The sequence below is a fragment of the Lissotriton helveticus genome, chromosome 11 (assembly GCF_964261635.1).
Source record: "Lissotriton helveticus chromosome 11, aLisHel1.1, whole genome shotgun sequence".
NCBI classification, from domain to species: domain Eukaryota; kingdom Metazoa; phylum Chordata; class Amphibia; order Caudata; family Salamandridae; genus Lissotriton; species Lissotriton helveticus.
The window spans coordinates 442589160-442607396 of record NC_136072.1 but is presented as its reverse complement, the minus strand read 5'-3'; the positions used below and the strand labels follow the sequence as shown (position 1 = coordinate 442607396).

The 18237-nt window shown below is 49.8% G+C and overlaps 1 protein-coding gene across 1 annotated transcript in view; it reads right to left on the bottom strand.

Moving 5' to 3' along the window:
- LOC144791288 (putative serine protease K12H4.7) overlaps positions 1-18237 on the bottom strand; it is a 430940-nt gene that overhangs the window by 297311 nt on the left and 115392 nt on the right. Inside the window, exon 3 of the mRNA XM_078665959.1 lies at positions 5571-5803. Coding sequence (XP_078522085.1) covers positions 5571-5803 — 233 coding nt within the window. The remainder of the gene's footprint in view (positions 1-5570; positions 5804-18237) is intronic.

Below are 18237 nucleotides of genomic sequence, written 5' to 3'. Positions count from 1 at the left end.
GAATTCACCCGGGCTCTCTTCCTTTACTGTGTGCTATTGGGGGCGCATACGTTGGTCGGTGGGTGGGGAGAGTGGGCTCTTGTTGCTGTATGTACCCAGATACGTAGGTCCAAATAAGGAAAGGAGACTGCCGCAGCATAACTAGTAAGATTGCAACACCCAATGGGCTAAAACAGGGGTGTGTATTGGCCACCTGCTTATTCAACATTTACACCGCAGACCTAGACAAGCATCTCCAACTTGTTCAAGGTGATCCCCCAAAATTGGGCAAAATTCCAACTCTAAATCTTCAATACGCAGATGATATTGTCCTATTAACACAAACCCCAGTAGGTATGCAGCGACTAATCCCCAAACTAGGAGCTTACATCACCTCAGTTCAACTCACAATTACCCATAAAAAAACGAAGGTGATGTGCTTCTCCAAACACAATTCAATGAGTAAAAATAGTAAATTCACATGGAAATTAGACGAGAAACCGTTGACCAGGGTGGCTTCGTACAAATACTTAGGCTTCCAACTGGATTGCCATCTCAACTTCAAACATCCGGACCAAGGCAGCACAAAAGCCAAACAACTGCTCTTCACATTCAAAAGCCTACAGCAAAAGCTTTCAGGTTGCTCAACAGGGCACTTGCTCAAAGTAATCACAGTTAAATTTCTATCCTCCATTTCATACAGCCCAGAAATATTGAATACCAGAGATGCTACAGCACTAAATACAGCAAAATCCATCCTTTTCAAGCGCTTGTTTTCAATTCCCGGACACATTTCGTAAGCCCAAATCCGACTGGAATATGGATTAAAAAAATCAGCAACCAGCCAGACAAGGCGCACAAGTCAAATACTACTGGAGGATGAGAGCAGCAGAAGAGAAGCTGTTGGGCAGAGATTGAAATTCAAACCAGGCCAAAAACTCCATTACAACAGCGCTAAAACATTCACTCCTGGCACTACAGTTAGAAGAGGCATGACTTACCCTAACAACATTTTCCGGATTCAAAACCGCTGTGAACATCGTGATCATACGAACATCCTTATTAATCGATAAAACAGCCATTTAAAAAAAAAAAATACATGTTTGGGCAGTGACACAATGGTACTAGATCCTAAAACCCCAACAGTGCCTGTCCGAACACTTTTCATATCATAAAAAGCACTACTTGACATTGCTGAGGCTGGGGGCATACCCCATCGAAGGGCCTGACCCCCAAATGGAAACACATATGGTCTACTACAGAATGTTGGCTATGTGGACAGGAGGACGAGTCATTACTGCACCTATGTGTCTGCCACGCACTATTAGAAATCAGGAATACTGTCTTGCGGGAGGCACTAAGAAAGCACAAATAAGGACATGCAGAGCGGCAGTTATAAAATGCTTCGGAGGGACATCTCCAACTGTCCTGCAGAGCCATACCCTTTTGGAAAACGGCGGCAAAAGAACTGGACAAAAATAGCTAATTAACGCAAGGAGCTTGAAAATAATTGTTTACAGCTATTTAATTGCATTGATTACAACTCTTTTTAATGTATTAGCTGCTAACTGCCCTGGAAGCACATCAACTGAACGGCTTTTACAAAAGTTTGGAAAAATTAGGCAAAATAACTTTTTTAATTCTTAATTATTTATTGCCAGTCGACATGTTTTAGCTTCACTTTCCTTTTGTCTTCTTATTTTCCCATAACTCTGGTTTCTTTCTAGATTCCAGTTTTAAAATGCGGATCCACGGTCTCATCAATCATGGTGGTACGCCCAACCTTTTATGATTTTAATAAAATCAAATAAAAGTATTTTCTTTACTTGTTGCTATAATGTTGCAATTACTAAGCACGTCCTATTATCTCGACACTGTTGCTTTACTCTTAGACAACGCCAGATGAGATGTCTACCACTGTATTACATGTTGCCTCCGTCTATATGTAAATGGATCTATACTTCTTTACGTCTTGCAACAATGTATCTGGTACTCACATTGCTGGGCTTAGAATGTATTGCGATGCCATACATTATACATGCTTTTTTCCTTGTTTTGCTTCTTGGTTTCTTTCAGAGAACCCAATAAAAAAAAAATATTTTAAAGTATTCTTTTCAGGCTGCACTCCATACACAGCCTTTGTGTAGAGTGAGGCTCCACGCAGAAGGATAGTCTTCAGCAAGAATCTTCGACAATGGGTGCACAAAGAGGTGTAAGCATTCTGCAATTTGCTGCCATCAGCCAGACTGAAAGAGTAGTCAGGAAAAGGCAAAAATCTGTTGAGAAATTGGGTTACTGGGTAAGGGCAGCGAAATAATACTCAAGCAACAACCACAATCCTGGCCAGGGTGAGGCACAGGCAAACACCAAATTAACCTGTGCTCAACCCTCTGGTTGCTTGGCACAGAGCAGTCAGGCTTAATTTCGAGGCAAAGTGTAATTATGCAGAACTTCAAACAGTAATAAAAAGTGACAACACATCACAAGAAAAATCCCACAATTTAGAAAAATAAAGCAACATTTTATAAATAAATCAAAACCAAAGCAATAAAATCCAATAAGTAGAACCAGAGATATGCAATTGTAAAGATTTAAGTCAAAATAGCACCAAAAACCTCCAAGCACCTCTCGTGACTATCTGATCATGTGAGACCAGGACAAAGTTACAAGTTAAGGCTGAACTAGAAGAAGAGCAAATCAGAAATAAAGAACAGGTTAATCCCACTGAAAAGTTACCTTCTCGGCCAGCACAAAGTGTCCCATTTGTTGTGGAGGGGGCTGGGAGGAACAAGGAAGCATTGCAGACAGTTGCCGATGTAACACTAAGAGCAGATCAGGTTTTGTGGATGGTGAGCACTGTGACATGAAGACCCTGCTGTGGTCGCAAACGGTCAGGCCGGAGCTTCGCAGTGGCATTCCCGGAGATGTTGATGCGATAACAAAAAGAGTCAAGCTGACAGAAATTTGCGTTGACGGACAGTGCGAGTGACGGGGTTTTGATGCCAACTGGCCCATTCAGGAAGTGTTCAAAACTTCAATTCAGCTCCACTGAGGCCAACTCGAGGGTCCAGGACCTGAGGGGCACCACTTGGGGCTCAGTAGCTTACTCCACCTGGATCTGGGTGCAGATTCTGGTGGTTGGGAGCCTCTTATATCCCTATGGTTCTGAACAGGCGGCCAGCAGCCTAGTCCTTTGAGTCACTATGGGAGTCCTGGGTTCAGGTTCAGCTCCAATCCCTCCGACTCCGGCATCAGTGCAGCAATGCAGCATGGCGCAATCCAGCACTCCAGAAGAGTGTCAGTCCTTTCAGCAGCACAGCAGTCCTTCCTAGCATAGACTCCACAGTTCCAGAAGTGTACTGGAGAGTTGCTCTGGACCAATATTTATACTAGGTGCCTCATTTGAAGTGAGAGAAGCTTCTAGAGGTTTCCCTTTGAAGTGCATAGGTTTCCTGCCTCCCCTGCCCCACCTCCAGATTAACTACAGGGGGTATGCAGCCCATGAGTTGAGGCAGGACGCAGCCTGATGAATTGTACATAGAGCTGTGCCCAGCTCTGTCCTCCCATCCTGCAAGTGATGGCCCATCCAGGCACACCTAAGCTTTCTATTGTGTATGGCTGCCTAGGATAAATACACCAAGCCCAACTGTCAGCTACACCCAGTCATATGACCAAGAGACAGGCTGCAGGCACTAAATGTCTAAGACCTGAAAATGGCAACTTTTTAAAAGTGGCATTTTCAAAACTGTAATAAAAAAATCAACATTACCATAAGAGAGGATTTTTCACTACAATTCCAAAGACACCAAACATGAACTAGTCACCTGTTCCCATTTGGAAGTTACAGATGATTAAATGTAATGAGGTAACTCCAATGTTATCCTATGGGAGAGGTAGGCCTTGGAGTAGTGAAAAACGAATTTAAAAAGTTGTTCACTACGTAAAATTATATGTCTAACTTTTTAAATACATTGCACCCTACCATCTGGGGTGTCCAAGGCCGACCCTAGGGGTGACTTCTGTGTATTAAAAAGGAAGGTTTGGGCCTGGCAAAATGGCAGTGTACAACTGCACATACAGGCTGCAATGGCAAACCTCAGAAAAGTTTAAAGGGCTACTCAAGTGGGTGGCACAATTAGTGTTGCAGGCCACCTAGTAGCATTTAATTTACAGGCTCTGTGTACATGTAGTACCACTTTACTAGGGAGTTACAAGTAAATTGAACATGCTAATTGAGGATAAGCCAAGGAGAGAGCACAAGTACTTTATCACTGATTGGCAGTAGTAAAGTGTGCAGAGTCCTAAGGCCAACACAAATGAGTTCAGCACAAAATTGGAGAAATTAAGGCAAAAAGTCCGGGGATGACCCTACTGAAAGAGCCACGTCCAACAGCTCTTCTTACCAAAGGAGTCCCTTTTGCCTTGTACAACAGTCTGCAGCCCCATCCTTCATCCCTACTACCAACCAAATAGGGAAACTGAACAGCAAGTCCTGCAAACAAAAGGCTTATTATAATTTCTTTAAAAAGACTCTCTTTACCCTATCCACTCAGTGTCTAGGCCTCCTTCCTCTAGCTTCAAGTGTGTCAGCAATAAACTTCACTATTTGGGATAATAACTTTACCCCCATCTTGTGCAAAAGGTCATGTCAGGGGCACCCGAAGTGTATTCACAGGCCTTCATTACTCTGGTTCACTCATACACACAATGCATGGCTATGCAGCCCACATACTCTACCATGTACAACATACACCTAGGATGCTAGCACATAGAAACAGACATTTATCCTAGTGGATCAGTAAGCCTCTGCTCTAGTGTCAATTCGAAATGTCTCGTCACAAATACGAATTCACAAAAATACAGTATGCAGCCACCACCACTATGTACTACGTATGTGACAGTAGTCCACCATCTGTATAATGAGGGCACACTTGGCGAGCCCCTTCGGGTCACAGAACAGATCCAGGACCTCACTCATATGAAAGGACAGGCCTAGGCCTCTACGCACATGCTAGATTAATGTTAAGCCAAAATCATAACCCAGTATATCAGTTACTCACATTCAGGCACTCAGGGTCTGACAACACAATTGTGCACGATACATAGGACATTACCGTCCTAAAACTCACTCTCATGTTAGGGAGTTCCTATATGTTGCAGCTAACTTAAGGTGTCCAAATGAACGTTTTAAACCTTCTCACAAATTTCTTACACAAAAGACACCTTAACATTCCCTTCTTGCGAGCTAAATGTGATACACTTTGACTACTGAAGCAGACTCTGCAATGATTTTGGCTCTGGAGGGGCCTCCCCAACCAGGTAAACTTTTTTGATGGCTGAGGGCAGTCATTTTGCCTTGATCCAAGAGCTAGGGAGGAAGGTGTGCATGTTCAAGGTTTTTTACTCTGTTTATCAACTCTTTTAGTACAACAACAGCCTAGCAATAACAGGTAAATAAGGATAGGTAAGCAGAAGAAATCATTTAAAACTCTTTCTTGAATACATACAAGACTTCATGGGGATATGTTCATGTTACTAAAAAATGCAATAATTTGAATAGTAAAAGGTTTGACCAGATGGTCTCCACTAACCTACAAAATTGACGACTGACTTCAGTGGTGCACTACCAGCGACAGATGCTGTGACCAGGTGTGGGTACTTCAGTCTGTACCACGCAGCAAGGGACCCCGGATAGGAGCCACCGAATGCAACCCACTTCCTGTTGCTCAGTCCCAACTTCTCGCCCATCACGGTCTGAAAGTGGGCCAGGTCAGCGAGGGCTTGCAAACTGCTGAGGTAGTGTAGGTTGGATGTGCTCATGTCCCTGGGAGGATATAGAGAAACAGGTCAGGTCTTTTCCATAGACTGTGGAAACTGCAGTGAAATTATGGAACACAAACCTATGTGAATTATATTAGCAGAATATCCCTAATGTAATGAGAAATTTGAAGTTTTAACACAACTTTGAAATGTTAACGATACAATGTCCCTTTTTAGGAGTGTGTCCTTAATTCCATTGGTACCGGTAACGCCAGTCCCAAACCCTATCGGAATTGTGAGTTCCACAGGAACACAGCTGATCTGTTTACTTTTGCCTGGAGTTTTCAGCCATTAGGGTGAAACTCCAGGTGAAACTGTGGAGAAGTACGAGGAATTATCAGGGAATAAGATGTGGCCTAAGGGTTAGAGCTGCCAACTTTGGAACTGGGGAACCAGGTTCGAATCTTGACGTCGGGTCAACATCCTGTGTTCCTGGCCAAATCATTTAATCTCCCTGCACCTACCAAAAAAATAATGTATCGTTGTGTAAAGTAACTGGCGCACATGTAAAGGCTCCAACACCTTTGGGTTGAGTTTGCGCTATATAAAACTGCAACAAAAAAAATTAAAATAGCACTATTTACTCCCCAGCTAATTCCTCATTCCCAAGTGAACCCTCAGAGTCCCACTTGTAACCCAGGGGGATAGCGAACAGTAAAGGATGATTTCAGGATGCAATACAGGTAAGGGAATTCAGATGAAGCATGACAACTAATCATACTTGATAAACTCAAAATTCAGTCAGAGCTATTTTTTCTTTTTAAGAGTTTGGGGCCTGATTTCGAGGAGTCTGAGATTGCATCAAACAAAAACAATGTGCTTTGCAACTCACAACGTCTTTCCGTGCATAGTGTGCTGCAAACTAAATACATGGCAGCAAGAGGACTCGAGGGAGGAAAAGGAGAAAAAGACGGAGGGGAAAATAAAGGCATAGGAGGACCCGAGGGAAGGAAAAGGCGTACCTTGCCATTGGGTTTCCTGGCTACGACCAGGGGCGCCAGCCATTCTGCACTCTCAATCGGCTCAATTATTCCATTGTCTTCTAAGTGTTGCTACTCTTGCTGCACCGCTTCCCTGCTTTGAAAAGGAATGTTCCGTACTTTGTGGCTCACTGGTTTTGCCCCTTCCTTGAGGCAAATCTTGTGAGTGAACTTCGTCAACTTTCCGATGGTGCCCCCGAATACTGTCGGGAATTCTGCTTTTCACTTCTCCGCTTCATATGACTGCGCTGGGTTCGTCATCATGACTTGCGTTGTGCCTCCCGGATTTAGTTGAATTCCAAGTTCTCCCTGGTCCACCCATCCTAGAACTGAGGGTCCTTTCTCCGCTACGTAGAGCTTCCCTTCCGCCGTGCGGCCTTTGAATTCAAATTGTAGGGGACAGTACCACACCATGGGAATGGGCTCCCCTGTGCAGGTAACTGGGTGGATGTCCGGAGCCAGGAGGTGTGTGCCTATGGTTTGCGCAAAGCCTCTGTCCCCGATGCTACTTGTATGATAGTGTATGGGGAACCCGAGTCGGCCACCATTGCTACTTGGACCCCACTATGGAAAGTTCGCACAATCGTTTTCGTGTCCCTGAACAGTCTATGCCTAAGACCTGGTCGTCTATGCACAGTACACTTTCATCGTCGTCTTCGCCGCCCCCTTCTTCAGTCTCTGAGTCTTGTGCCACATATTTGACTGATGTTTTCTTGGGTTTGCGTCTGCAGACCTTCTCGAAGTGTCCCATGATACCGCAGTACAGGCATTTGGCTCTGAAGGCGGGGCATCGTTTGTCGTTGGCTGCATGTGCTTGACTGCCACACCTGTATCAAGTGTTCTTGTCCTCCCCTTGGGGCTTCCGGTTCGTAAGTGTCTTGGGTGCAAACTTCTTGGACTGCCGAGAGCTTCCCGTGAACAGCTGCTTGCGCTCTTGAGAGGTGGCATCAGTTACTTTGCCCACTATGGCTTTACTGGCATTGTCCTGTTTGGCAGCTTCCGCACACCGTTTTGAGAGTTCCGCTTTTTTGACCATGACCACTATCTCCTTGAGGGGAGCTTCTCCGCTGACCCATAACTTCTCCTGTATGGACGTATTCACAGTATGCATGATGATTTGATCCCTTATGAAGTCATCGTGAAGTACTCCAAATTTGCAGGTGATCGCTAGTATATTCAACGCCGCCACATAGTCATCCACTGATTCCCCCGCGTTCTGTTTCCATTGAAAGAAGTTGAAGCGGTCGATCGCAATGCACACCACTGGCTGATAATGACTGTCCAAGTCCTCGATGGCGTGTTGGAACACACCGTCGTCGTCCTGAGCCCTGGTCTTCTTTACCAAGTTCATGTAAACCCTGATGACTTCCGGATCCAAGTTGTGCAATAGGATCTTCTTTTTCCGCTTGCTCGGAAAGACTCCGCCCCCTTCGTCCTCTAGAGCAGACAAATAGTTCAGGAAGTATTCTTTCCAATCTTTCCATTTCATGGCCGGTGCCCCGGTTTCGGTAGGAAGGGGACTGGGTTTGTGAGGGAGAAGGTTTGGGCACACATGGCGGCTTGCCTTCTGAGTGGAGCATCGTCCGCCCTGTGTGGAGGGCTCCCTGGCGCGCTTTGGTCTTGCGGGCCCGCTGCCTCTTCCTGGGCCCCGAGGTCGTCACCCATGTTGCCTTGAGCCTGGTGCGCCAGGGTTGGGTGTCCAGCGGTCGCTCAGCATGCCTTTAGCCTCTGGGTTGTGGGGTGCCTGGCTTAACTGCGTCTGGGCTCCCATGCTCCTGAGGTGTGCCTGCAGGGCTTCCCTGACCAGTTCGTAGTGGTTCGAGGTGGTGCTTCCTGGCTAACTCAGCTCCCCCGGGGTAGGCAGGTCCGCGCTCGCCTTCTGTACTGCTCTGTGGTTCCCACTAATGCGGGGTTGTCATCACACTCTCCATGCAGCCTATGCCATCATCTTTTGAGGTGACCCGGTTCTCGAGGCTGGCTGGGTAGTGGCCTCTGGGTCCTCCCTGCACCCCCTTGGCTGGAGGCTTAGCTGTGTCCACTGTCAGCGGTGTAGCACTCCGCTAACGTCTTCTCCCTGGGGAAGGGGGTCTGCTGTACCACTGTTGCGGGGCCCCGCTGCCTGTCCGTTGTAGCAGCTCCCTTTCTGCTTGCGGGGGAGGGGCTTGTTGCGTCTAGTGCTCTGTCTCCTCCTAGCCTTTGGCGTGGATACAGGCTCGTGCTCAATTTGCATCTGCCGCCGATATGCTCCTGCTGCGGGGGAGGGGCACCGCGTACTCACAGTACCGCCGCTCCAGCTTGGCTTCGGTGTGTGGCTGGTCAGCTGCGCTGTGTGTGGCTGGTCAGCTGCGCTGTGTGTTGCTGGTGCCACGCTCGACGTCTCCCCAGGGGCGATGCTCCCCGAACCTGTGTGCCGGGCTTCCGCAGTTCCCTTGCCGTGCTCTCACTCGGCCCCTACGTCGCCTCGCGTGCTCGACTGCCGCGTCATGGGCCAGGCTGTGGACGGGTCTTCCTCCCTAGCCTCGTTGCCAATTTGTGGTGAGGCGATTGGGGTAATTTATGAGGCAGACACGTAGTGTAATTAAAGTATTTATTCTCTAAGTGAGAGCGCCGGGGTAAAGCTCCAGCTCGAGCTATAGCTGGGCTACAATGGCCCAAGATGACCGCCCGCGCTCCTAGCGTACTCAGTCACGTGAAGACGGAAACACTAGAGTGTAGTGTTGCCGCTCTAGTGGTTCATGCTACGTCACCGCGTAGCGTGAACGGCGTCCATTTTGGGTCGCGCACAGCGAGCGCGATCATTCGGGTGCCGGAGCCGTGTGAAGCAACACGCTCGGCGCTCGGTGTGTTTAAGTGTTATATGCAATAAATAACTTACCTGCAACTACGACCAGTTGTCTGCCTCATATATAAATCGGCAACTTTACAATGGCGACGAGGTGATTCGGCAAAGAAAGTGGAAACATCAAGAAACGCCGAAAAGAACCCACAGCAGGAGCAGGCTGGCTTTTGGACGCGTCCCCTACGCACAACCTCTAGGCAAGGAGCAAGGGAGAGGACAAAGCCACTGCAGAGACACAGGTGAAGCACACAGAGCGCGGCAGAAGCGGTTGGTCGGGTGGCCCTGGCACTGCTGGCTCAGAAAGGGCTAGGAAAGAAGCCACTACCACGCACCAAGCACCTGTAGACGGCCGAGGGCCCGGACGCCCCTCCCGGTCACACCACAGGCGGGTCAGCAGCGCTGGCGGAACTAGGGGCCACAGAGGCAGAGGTGAAGGACGAGGCACAGTCCCTATCAGGAGAAGACGGAGAGAACGGCGCGCCGGGCAGCCCCAAGGCTCAGAACATTGCGCCGAAAGGGCGGGAAACCATGTGCGCCCAATCCACCTCTGCGACAGCACCAGTTCCATTCCTACCGAAACCAGGGGAACCACTAATGAAGTGGGAGGATTGGAAAGAATACATCACCAACTATATTGAGGTCCTGGAGGATGAAAATGAAGAACCGTTCACGAGTGTCCGGAAAAGGGGAATCTTGCTACATAACTTGGGCCCGGAAGGGATCAGAGTGTTCAAGAACTTAGTTCCCAAGCAGCGACAGTCGAGTGATGACGACGTCTACGCACATGCCCTAGAAGAGCTTGATGAACATTACCGCCCAGCGGTCTGCGTATCCATAGACCGATACAACTTCCAACAGCGGAAGCAAGAACCGGGTGAGTCCATCGATGAGTATGTCGCGCCGCTGAAGAAGTTGGCATCCACGTGTCAATTTGGTGGACTCCACGACGACTTCATCAGGGACCAAATAGTGATGCACACCACGATGAAGTCGGTGCAGGACAAACTGTGGTCGAGCGGTGACACCACGTTGAAAGAAGCAATAGCAATGGTGAAGAAGGCAGAATTGGCGCACAGGTGCGCGGAAGCGGCAAAAAGGGGAACGGCGGCAAGGCCCATGGTAAATAGAATAGAGGGCGAAGAACCGAAGGGAGGTCACAGGAATACGAATTCCAACTACCAAGGGCCCAACAGGTGGCAAGGGAAGCCGGGATCAACAGGAAAACAGCAAAAGGGGAACAAGTCATTGTGCTACAGATGCGGCAGTTGGAACCACGAGGCAAATGACAGACGGTGCCCAGCCTTCCGGGCTAAGTGTAGTGTTCTGCGGTGTCATGGGACATTATGAGAAGGTGTGCCGGAAGAAGATGGGCCGCAACACGGTAAAATTCATAGAGGGCGACCAGGAAACCGGGGAAGCAGGAGACCAAGAGGAGGAAGATGAGATACTGTGCATTGAGGACCAGGTCTTGAGCGTGAGCGGTAGAAGACCGAACAAACCGGTGTTGGACATGACGATAGGGGGCGTAGCAATGAGCATAGTGGCGGACTCAGGATCCCCATACACGTTGGTACAGAGGGCAGTATGGACGGAGAAATTCCTGCCCCACCTGGGCCCACATCTTGAACCACCGGACATCAGACCGGTCACGTACCTAGGTAACCGCATCCCCATTGCGGGCTATCGACCATTGACGTTCGAATTCAGGGGGCGCAGCGCTGTCTGCAAACTGTACGGGACGGGGAAAGGTCCCTCAGTGCTAGGTTGGATGGACCAGGGCGATTTAGGCATCAAAACTGGACCCGGGAGGAGCAGTGCAGGTGTTGTTAACGGAACCCGAACAGTGGCCAGACCTGGAGAAGTGGAGGAGAGACTTTCCCAAGGTGTTTGGGGGGAAAGTGGGAAAACTAGAGAAGTTTTCTCACAAAATCATCCTCAAGAGTGATGCCATACCAGTGTCGCACAAGGTGCAGAATGTACCGATAGCCGTGAGGGAGGCGGTGCAAAAAGAATTGCGCGATCTGGAAGGAAACGGCATCATTGAACCCATCACATGTGCAGAGTGGCTGGCCCCCCTGGTGGTGGTGATGAAACCAAACGGCAAGGTCCGGCTATGTGTGGACCTCCGGGGGCTGAACAAAAGCATCGTTGTAGAGAAGTTTCCGTTGCCTCGCATTGAGGAAATGCTGGCGAAAACGGAGGGAAAGAAATGGTACTCCACCATCGACCTGACATCCGCCTACCATCAGATAGCGTTGCACCCAGAGAGCAGGAAGTTGACGTCGTTTATCACCCCTTTCGGGTGCTACCAATTCTGCAGGATGCCATTTGGGCTGGCATCGGCTGCGGCCGTGTTCCAAAAGCTGATGCACCGCCTCTTCAAAGATGTCGAAGGAGTCCAATACTTCCAAGACGACATCTTGGTGATGGGAAGTGATCAAAAGGACCACGACGCCAAACTGTCCAAAGTATTGGGAGTGCTGGAAGAAAGAGGGCTGACAGCAGAATGGGAAAAGTGCCACTTAGGCAACTTTACATAGAGCACTACACTACATGCAGCCCACGCAGGGGGTCCCATAGGAGGGCAGCCGCCTTAGTGCCACATGATGGCACACGGCGACAAGTTGTGTTGTAGGGACCCTCTATGTGTCCGGCGCGCCCGTGTCATTTCTGGCACACTGGTCAATGGGGAGCCAAGTATAAGTACCTCATCTCGCCCACCTGGCGCGCTCTTTGTTGGCTATCCTTCATGCCATTTGGTTGCGTCCGTTCGAGATAGTGGGTTGGGCAGCAGGCGTTTGACGATTTGCGGTGAGTCTGGCCAGGTACCCCCCACGACCCCATTGCGCATCATGTCCCACCCTGAGAGTTGACGTTTGGCCTAATTAGGCCACATCTGCTGTTGTTCTACCGAGGCGGTGTGGACTCAGTGGGACTGCCTGCCGTCGGGGACGTTGGGCATCCTATTGTCATTCTAAGCATGAAAGTGAGATGTTTAGCTTTGAGTGCTTCGGACTAACACTCTGGCTCATCAAGTGCTGCTCACTCTGAACAGCTGAAATAGTCAAGGTTGTGCGTCAGCAGCCGCGCGAGCCCTTCCAGGTGGGGGCTTCATCAATGGAAAACAAACCAGCCCACCAGCTGGCCTAGGGTCGAGCAGTGTGAATGGCGGTGCCCTCAAGGTTATAGGGAGGAGGGGGCGGTGCGGCTCACCCTCGCTACCCCTCCTACGCCATACAAGGCAGGGACTCACCAGGCACCCGCAGTTACACAGAGTCGGTCGGGCGTGTGGCAGTAGCTTGGTTGACCAGGTGCGCAGAAAGACACCCGACCGTGAGGGGGCTGCAAGACTGTTTGGGGATGCCTGTCTGGCACCAGGTGTTGGCTGTGCACCGCCCCAGCAATTGGGCTATACTGGGGAGGCATACCAGGTTGCATTTGCCTATGCATTCCCACCCTTAAATGGGAGCACCAGGAAGCAGAGAGGCTAAGGTCAACCCCTGGGGTTCTTTCGGAAGTGGGGGGAATCTATTCCTGGGTTCTTTCAGGAGTGGGGGAACCGTGGGGCGGCATGAGGGTGGCCCCCTGTAGTAATGCTGCCTGTGTTGTTGGAGGTGCGTCTTTGTAGCCAGAGCTGCTGGCTGTACAGCAGTGGAGCCGAGTTCGAGTCCTGGGGGACAGCCTGTGTGGGAATTGGGGCGTGGGGCGCCAGGCTTGCTCTAGCACAGGGGTCTTCAAAGTGTGGGGCGCGACCCCCAGGGGGGCCGTGGAGTGATGGAAAGGGGGTTGCGCAATCCTGGTCACACTTCTGCCCAGGCCAAGGGATTCAGCCCCCCTCCTCCCCCGTAGTGTGTCTCAACTGGAGCTGCTGTGGGCTCCGCTGCTGTCTTGTTTTCGTCTGTCAGATTCCTTCTGACAGTGGTGAGTTTTTGGATACCGAGGCAGTAGCCTCATTACTCCACAATCATTTTGAATTTTTTAGTCGCTGTTTAGGTTGTCTTATTGATGTGTGACGCTTTGTCACAGTTGAGGTTGCATCACATGGTCATCTCAGTGATGGGCCGTGGGTAGCGGTCGATTGAGTATGCAGAATTGTCAGCATGTTTCCTCAGAGGGTCTTGTCTTTGTCCATCAAGTTCCTTCTGATAGTGGGTGGGCTCCGCTGGGCTGTGTCTGCACTCTTATCTCCAGCACAGCCCGGCACCCCTGAGTTTTTCACAGGTCGTTAAAGCACATTTGCATGTTTACATTCCTTTTGTAAACTGGTTACTGAGGCTTAGTTTTTCCCACAAGGGAAACCGGCTCAGGCCCCCTCCTCTCTCCCCCCTCCCCCTGCTGCCTTCTCCTCTCCTCATCATTTTTCCCCCCACATTTCGTTTAAGGATCAATTTAAGCTATATCTATTTCCCCCATCCTGTAAATGAAGGCTCACCCTCAGTTCAGCAGCAGGTATGTTAAATTCTTCTGCTTGAGAGGAAACTCGAGAAGGCAACCCACATAAGATGCCAGCCACATTCACGCAGACACACCTATGCATAACGAGAGGGTCATGAGCACGTCAGGAGGCCCGAGTGCTGAAAGCCAGGGAAGTCGCTCTACTGTCCAGACTGGGGGATGGGCGCTGCTTTTAAGAACAGGAAGAAGGACCCTCTGATGCCATGTATCTGAAACCCGGAGGGCAGCAAGGGTGGGCTCAGACGTCTCATCTTAGACTTGGAGCTACTTGAACAATAATAGTTGTAATTTTAACGTGCATCGTACATTTAAATGCACCAATGTTTCCTTTTGCCTGTTGCAATTCACGGATAATTCCTTCTGTCCATGATAATTCCTTCTTTACACTAGTTTGTACTCAGGGAAAGTGAAAAATATCTCAATCTCTTCACAAGCTGGAGGTTTAAAGCTTTTTTGAGGCTTTTTCTTAACATCCTCACATTGAAGGTAAGGGAGAGCTCTGAGGAAGCACAGAATGAAAATGCTCAGGTGGAAATGGGTGGACGGATGAAGGATGAAGGATGGATGGATGGAAGGATAAAGGGTGGAAGGATAAAGGATGGGCGTATGGATGGATAAAAGGTTGCAAGGATGAATGATGCATGGATGGATGTGTGAAAAGGTGGGGGATGAATGATGCATGGATGGATGTATGGATGAAAGGGTGGGTGGATGAATGATGGATGGATGGATGTGATGAGGTCTAACAGGCACATTTATGGTTGTCGATAGTTGTTGATGATGAGGAGTACCAGTTTCTAGAAACTTTTGTTGGAAGGGGGGTCCTTACGCCTAAAAAGTTTTTACAAGGGGGTCTCGGCATCAAAAAGTTTGAAGACCTCTGCTCTAGCATGACAATTAGAGTCGTGGGGCCCTCCTGGTTGTCCTTGGCTCCAACCGCTCGGTTGGGGAGCCGGTAGCCCGGGAGGAGCTGGGCTTGAGTTTGAGGTCGGGTGCTTGGCTTCCAGTCTGCCACACTTTGCCTGTGCATGGTTGATTGTAATATGACTGCAAGATCAGGACTTTCAGGGGCGGGAGCCTGAGGGTCACCCGTGTCATACTTGGTGCCATGCTAACTGCCAGAGGTAAAGTAGGCAACAACGGATTACAACCAGTGGCCCTTCATGCCATCCCTATCATGATGTGGGCTCCCCCATTACAGACCGGGTGTGTCCGTGCACAGTTATGTTTACAAGAGAATTAACAGGGGCCCAACCATGGTGAGTTGGGGGACTTCCAGGAAAGTATAATTGGGGCCATCCATGGCATTATGTAAGCACACCTATGCCATTCAACTGGAGGGCTAATAAGGACGTCATTATAAAATATTACATCTACTGGGGGTCTGTGGGCCACTGCCATGTCACAAGCACGAGCTCTTACTAGTGGGTGCATTGCATGTGTTCAGCAATGGCCCTGCTGCGCCGTTTGGCGCTCTCACCACCGGCAGCGGTTGGGACGCTACCTGACTTCTTGTGCACTATTCAACTTAATTATAACCTCTGAAAAGCGGCATGTAATCTATAAATCCGAGCGTTTCATGGTTCAATCTGTATAGAAACAAGGCTATGGACCTCGTGAGTAGGTCACTGCAGCTTGAAATACTCCTTGCCTCTACCAGCGCCGTCAACTACAATACCAACACAACTTTTTGTGTTCTGATGACACGTTGCATGTCCGGGGGGACACCTTTGGGGTAAACCGAGAACACACACCCCCCTTTTTATCCTATGCCCAGCTGGATGCACATTTATCTATTATGGTACCGTTTGCTTGCGGCGCTGTACTGTGGCCACAATGAATAATTACTTGGATAGATAAAAATCATCATCTGCAGCCAGGTGTCTGACTCGCCAACTATGGTCCGGTCAGCAGCCAGCCTGCATGAGCTACTAACATCGAACCTTGACACAACCCGGGGATGCTGCTACCCTGCGCCCTCGAGGGGAGATTGCCCTGCCTGCCTATTACTTGGAGAGGAGGGGGCCGAACGGGTAGGGCGGGCGGCCTTGAACCCGGTGCCCCGGGTTCGAGTCTCGGCGAGGTCGCCGAACATCCTGTGATTATGATTCATTCAATTTGCCGTCTAACAAATTGAATGTGTCATGAAAGGCAATCGGAGCTAGGTATTGCACCTCGATGCCCAGGTCGCGTCTCGCTCGGGCCATATAACAGGGGAAGTATTGTGTCTCAGCTTGCTGGGACCTCGCTTCCAGCGCGGGTTGGACTAGTTTGGTTTTAGGGTTCCTTATCGCGAGGGGCCGTCCGGTGTGCGGGTGAGCTACTTGAGCCGCGTCCGGGGGGTTGAGTGTTATTAGTCGAGCTCCTCCCTTGCCTCTTCCCGGGTATCGGCTTTTGCAGGCCCGGGCACCCCAATTGCCTGCAGGCTGTCGCTCCGGCACCAGTTGGGTTGGGCCCCGCTTTCCCTTCGACCCACATAATTATAGCGCGCTACTTGCGACTTGCCTGCCCTGTCCACGAGCGTGATCTAGACACGGGGTTGACGTCAGAATTCTTGCAACAGCTGCAGGTACGATTAGAGATTCTTCCAGCATGACCATTTTCCTGGGAACCATCTTGCCTTCCCCTGTCGTACGAAATCGGGCCATGGGTGACGAACAGCTCCCAGGGTGGCGGTCTATATTGAGGCTCCTGCACGCTCGCGGAGGTCGTAATCTGCGAATTCCCAAAATGGGAAAATGCTTTTAGGCGGTCGTGACTGCTCATTAGTTACCGCAGGCTCGGGTGGCTTGAGTACATGTACTGGAAGTTAAGTCAGTCAAGGGGCGGCATTGCGAACATGATAAGCTAAACGTGAAGCCTGCTTTTTACATACTCAGCCGCAGGTATTAGGTTTCCACTGCACGCATTATCAGACAACAAGCACTAGAAAACACTGGTAAGACACCTCCAGAGCCTGGGGATATAATTCCTCCACTTGAGGTTTCCTGTCATCAGCAGAGGGCTTCAATCTTACTTGTTGAGGTTCAGTTACAGGCTGGGGTTGAGGTGTGCTGGGTAGTGGGGCTCGGGACGAGCAGATGTGAGCACCCCCCACACCCTCCTGGGTGCGCCTGGCAGGCTCGGTATGCGAACTGCATATCTGGTGTTAGCACGCAATTACAATGCACCTTTATGAATGTGCAGGATACAACACCACTAGTGCTTGTTCACACGGACTCTAGTTATAGTATATACTCGCAGATACATGCACCTGAGTGCCGGCAGATATATGTACTCGGGCCTGAGTACCTGCTTGTGGGGGGTGTGGTACACCAGAACACCTGCCAGTGTACTCTGCTTGATTCCGCCATGTATACAGGTAACTGGGTGCCCCGGTGTTAGAGAGGTATGTGGCATCAGGTAAGCACCAAGCTAGATCTACAGGATGCACAAGGGACGTGCAGTAGTTCAGGCCACCTGTGTACACCTAAAGCATTATATGGCTGACACAGGTATGCCTGCTCGTTCCTGGAGAGGCGCGTAGTTGCGCGCTCAGTGTACACGCATGGGTATGGACGACTGCTCTTGTGCAATGTTAAGGCCTTCTGGAGCGTCATGATTGTACTACATCTAATTTTACCTTCTATTCTTGTAGGGCGGCGTCCGCCAGCACGGAAGGCACGTAGGCCACATTAGCGTGGAAGCAGGTGACAAAGGTGCTTCCTCAGTCACTTTTCCTGGGTCTAGCGTCTAATTTGGTCATTTTACATACAGTGGGGGCTGGCACTCCCCTGAATTTCACTCCCATGTATATTGTTTCTTTCCTCGCTGCCTATATATTTGTACGTCCCTGATCCCCGCTTGACTTTCCGCCCTTGAGCCGAAAGGTGTTTACGGTTGAGTCTTGCAGGCGGGGTGTGCGGACCTATAACTTGCTTATTATCCATATTTTAGCACAGACAAAAGGATGCTCCATACAGCTGGAGCATTAAACATTGGATAAGTATCGAACACTTCTTATGGATGAGCCCAGGGTGAACAGCCTTTGGCTGGTTTACACGTGTGCTGGAAGGTGGGCCACCCGCCGCGAGGTTCCGGGACTCAGGTGGTCCAAACCCTACCTGCTTGTAGAAAGGCCTATCCAGGAGCGAATGGTTACGCAGGCGTAGTAATGGTGCTGTC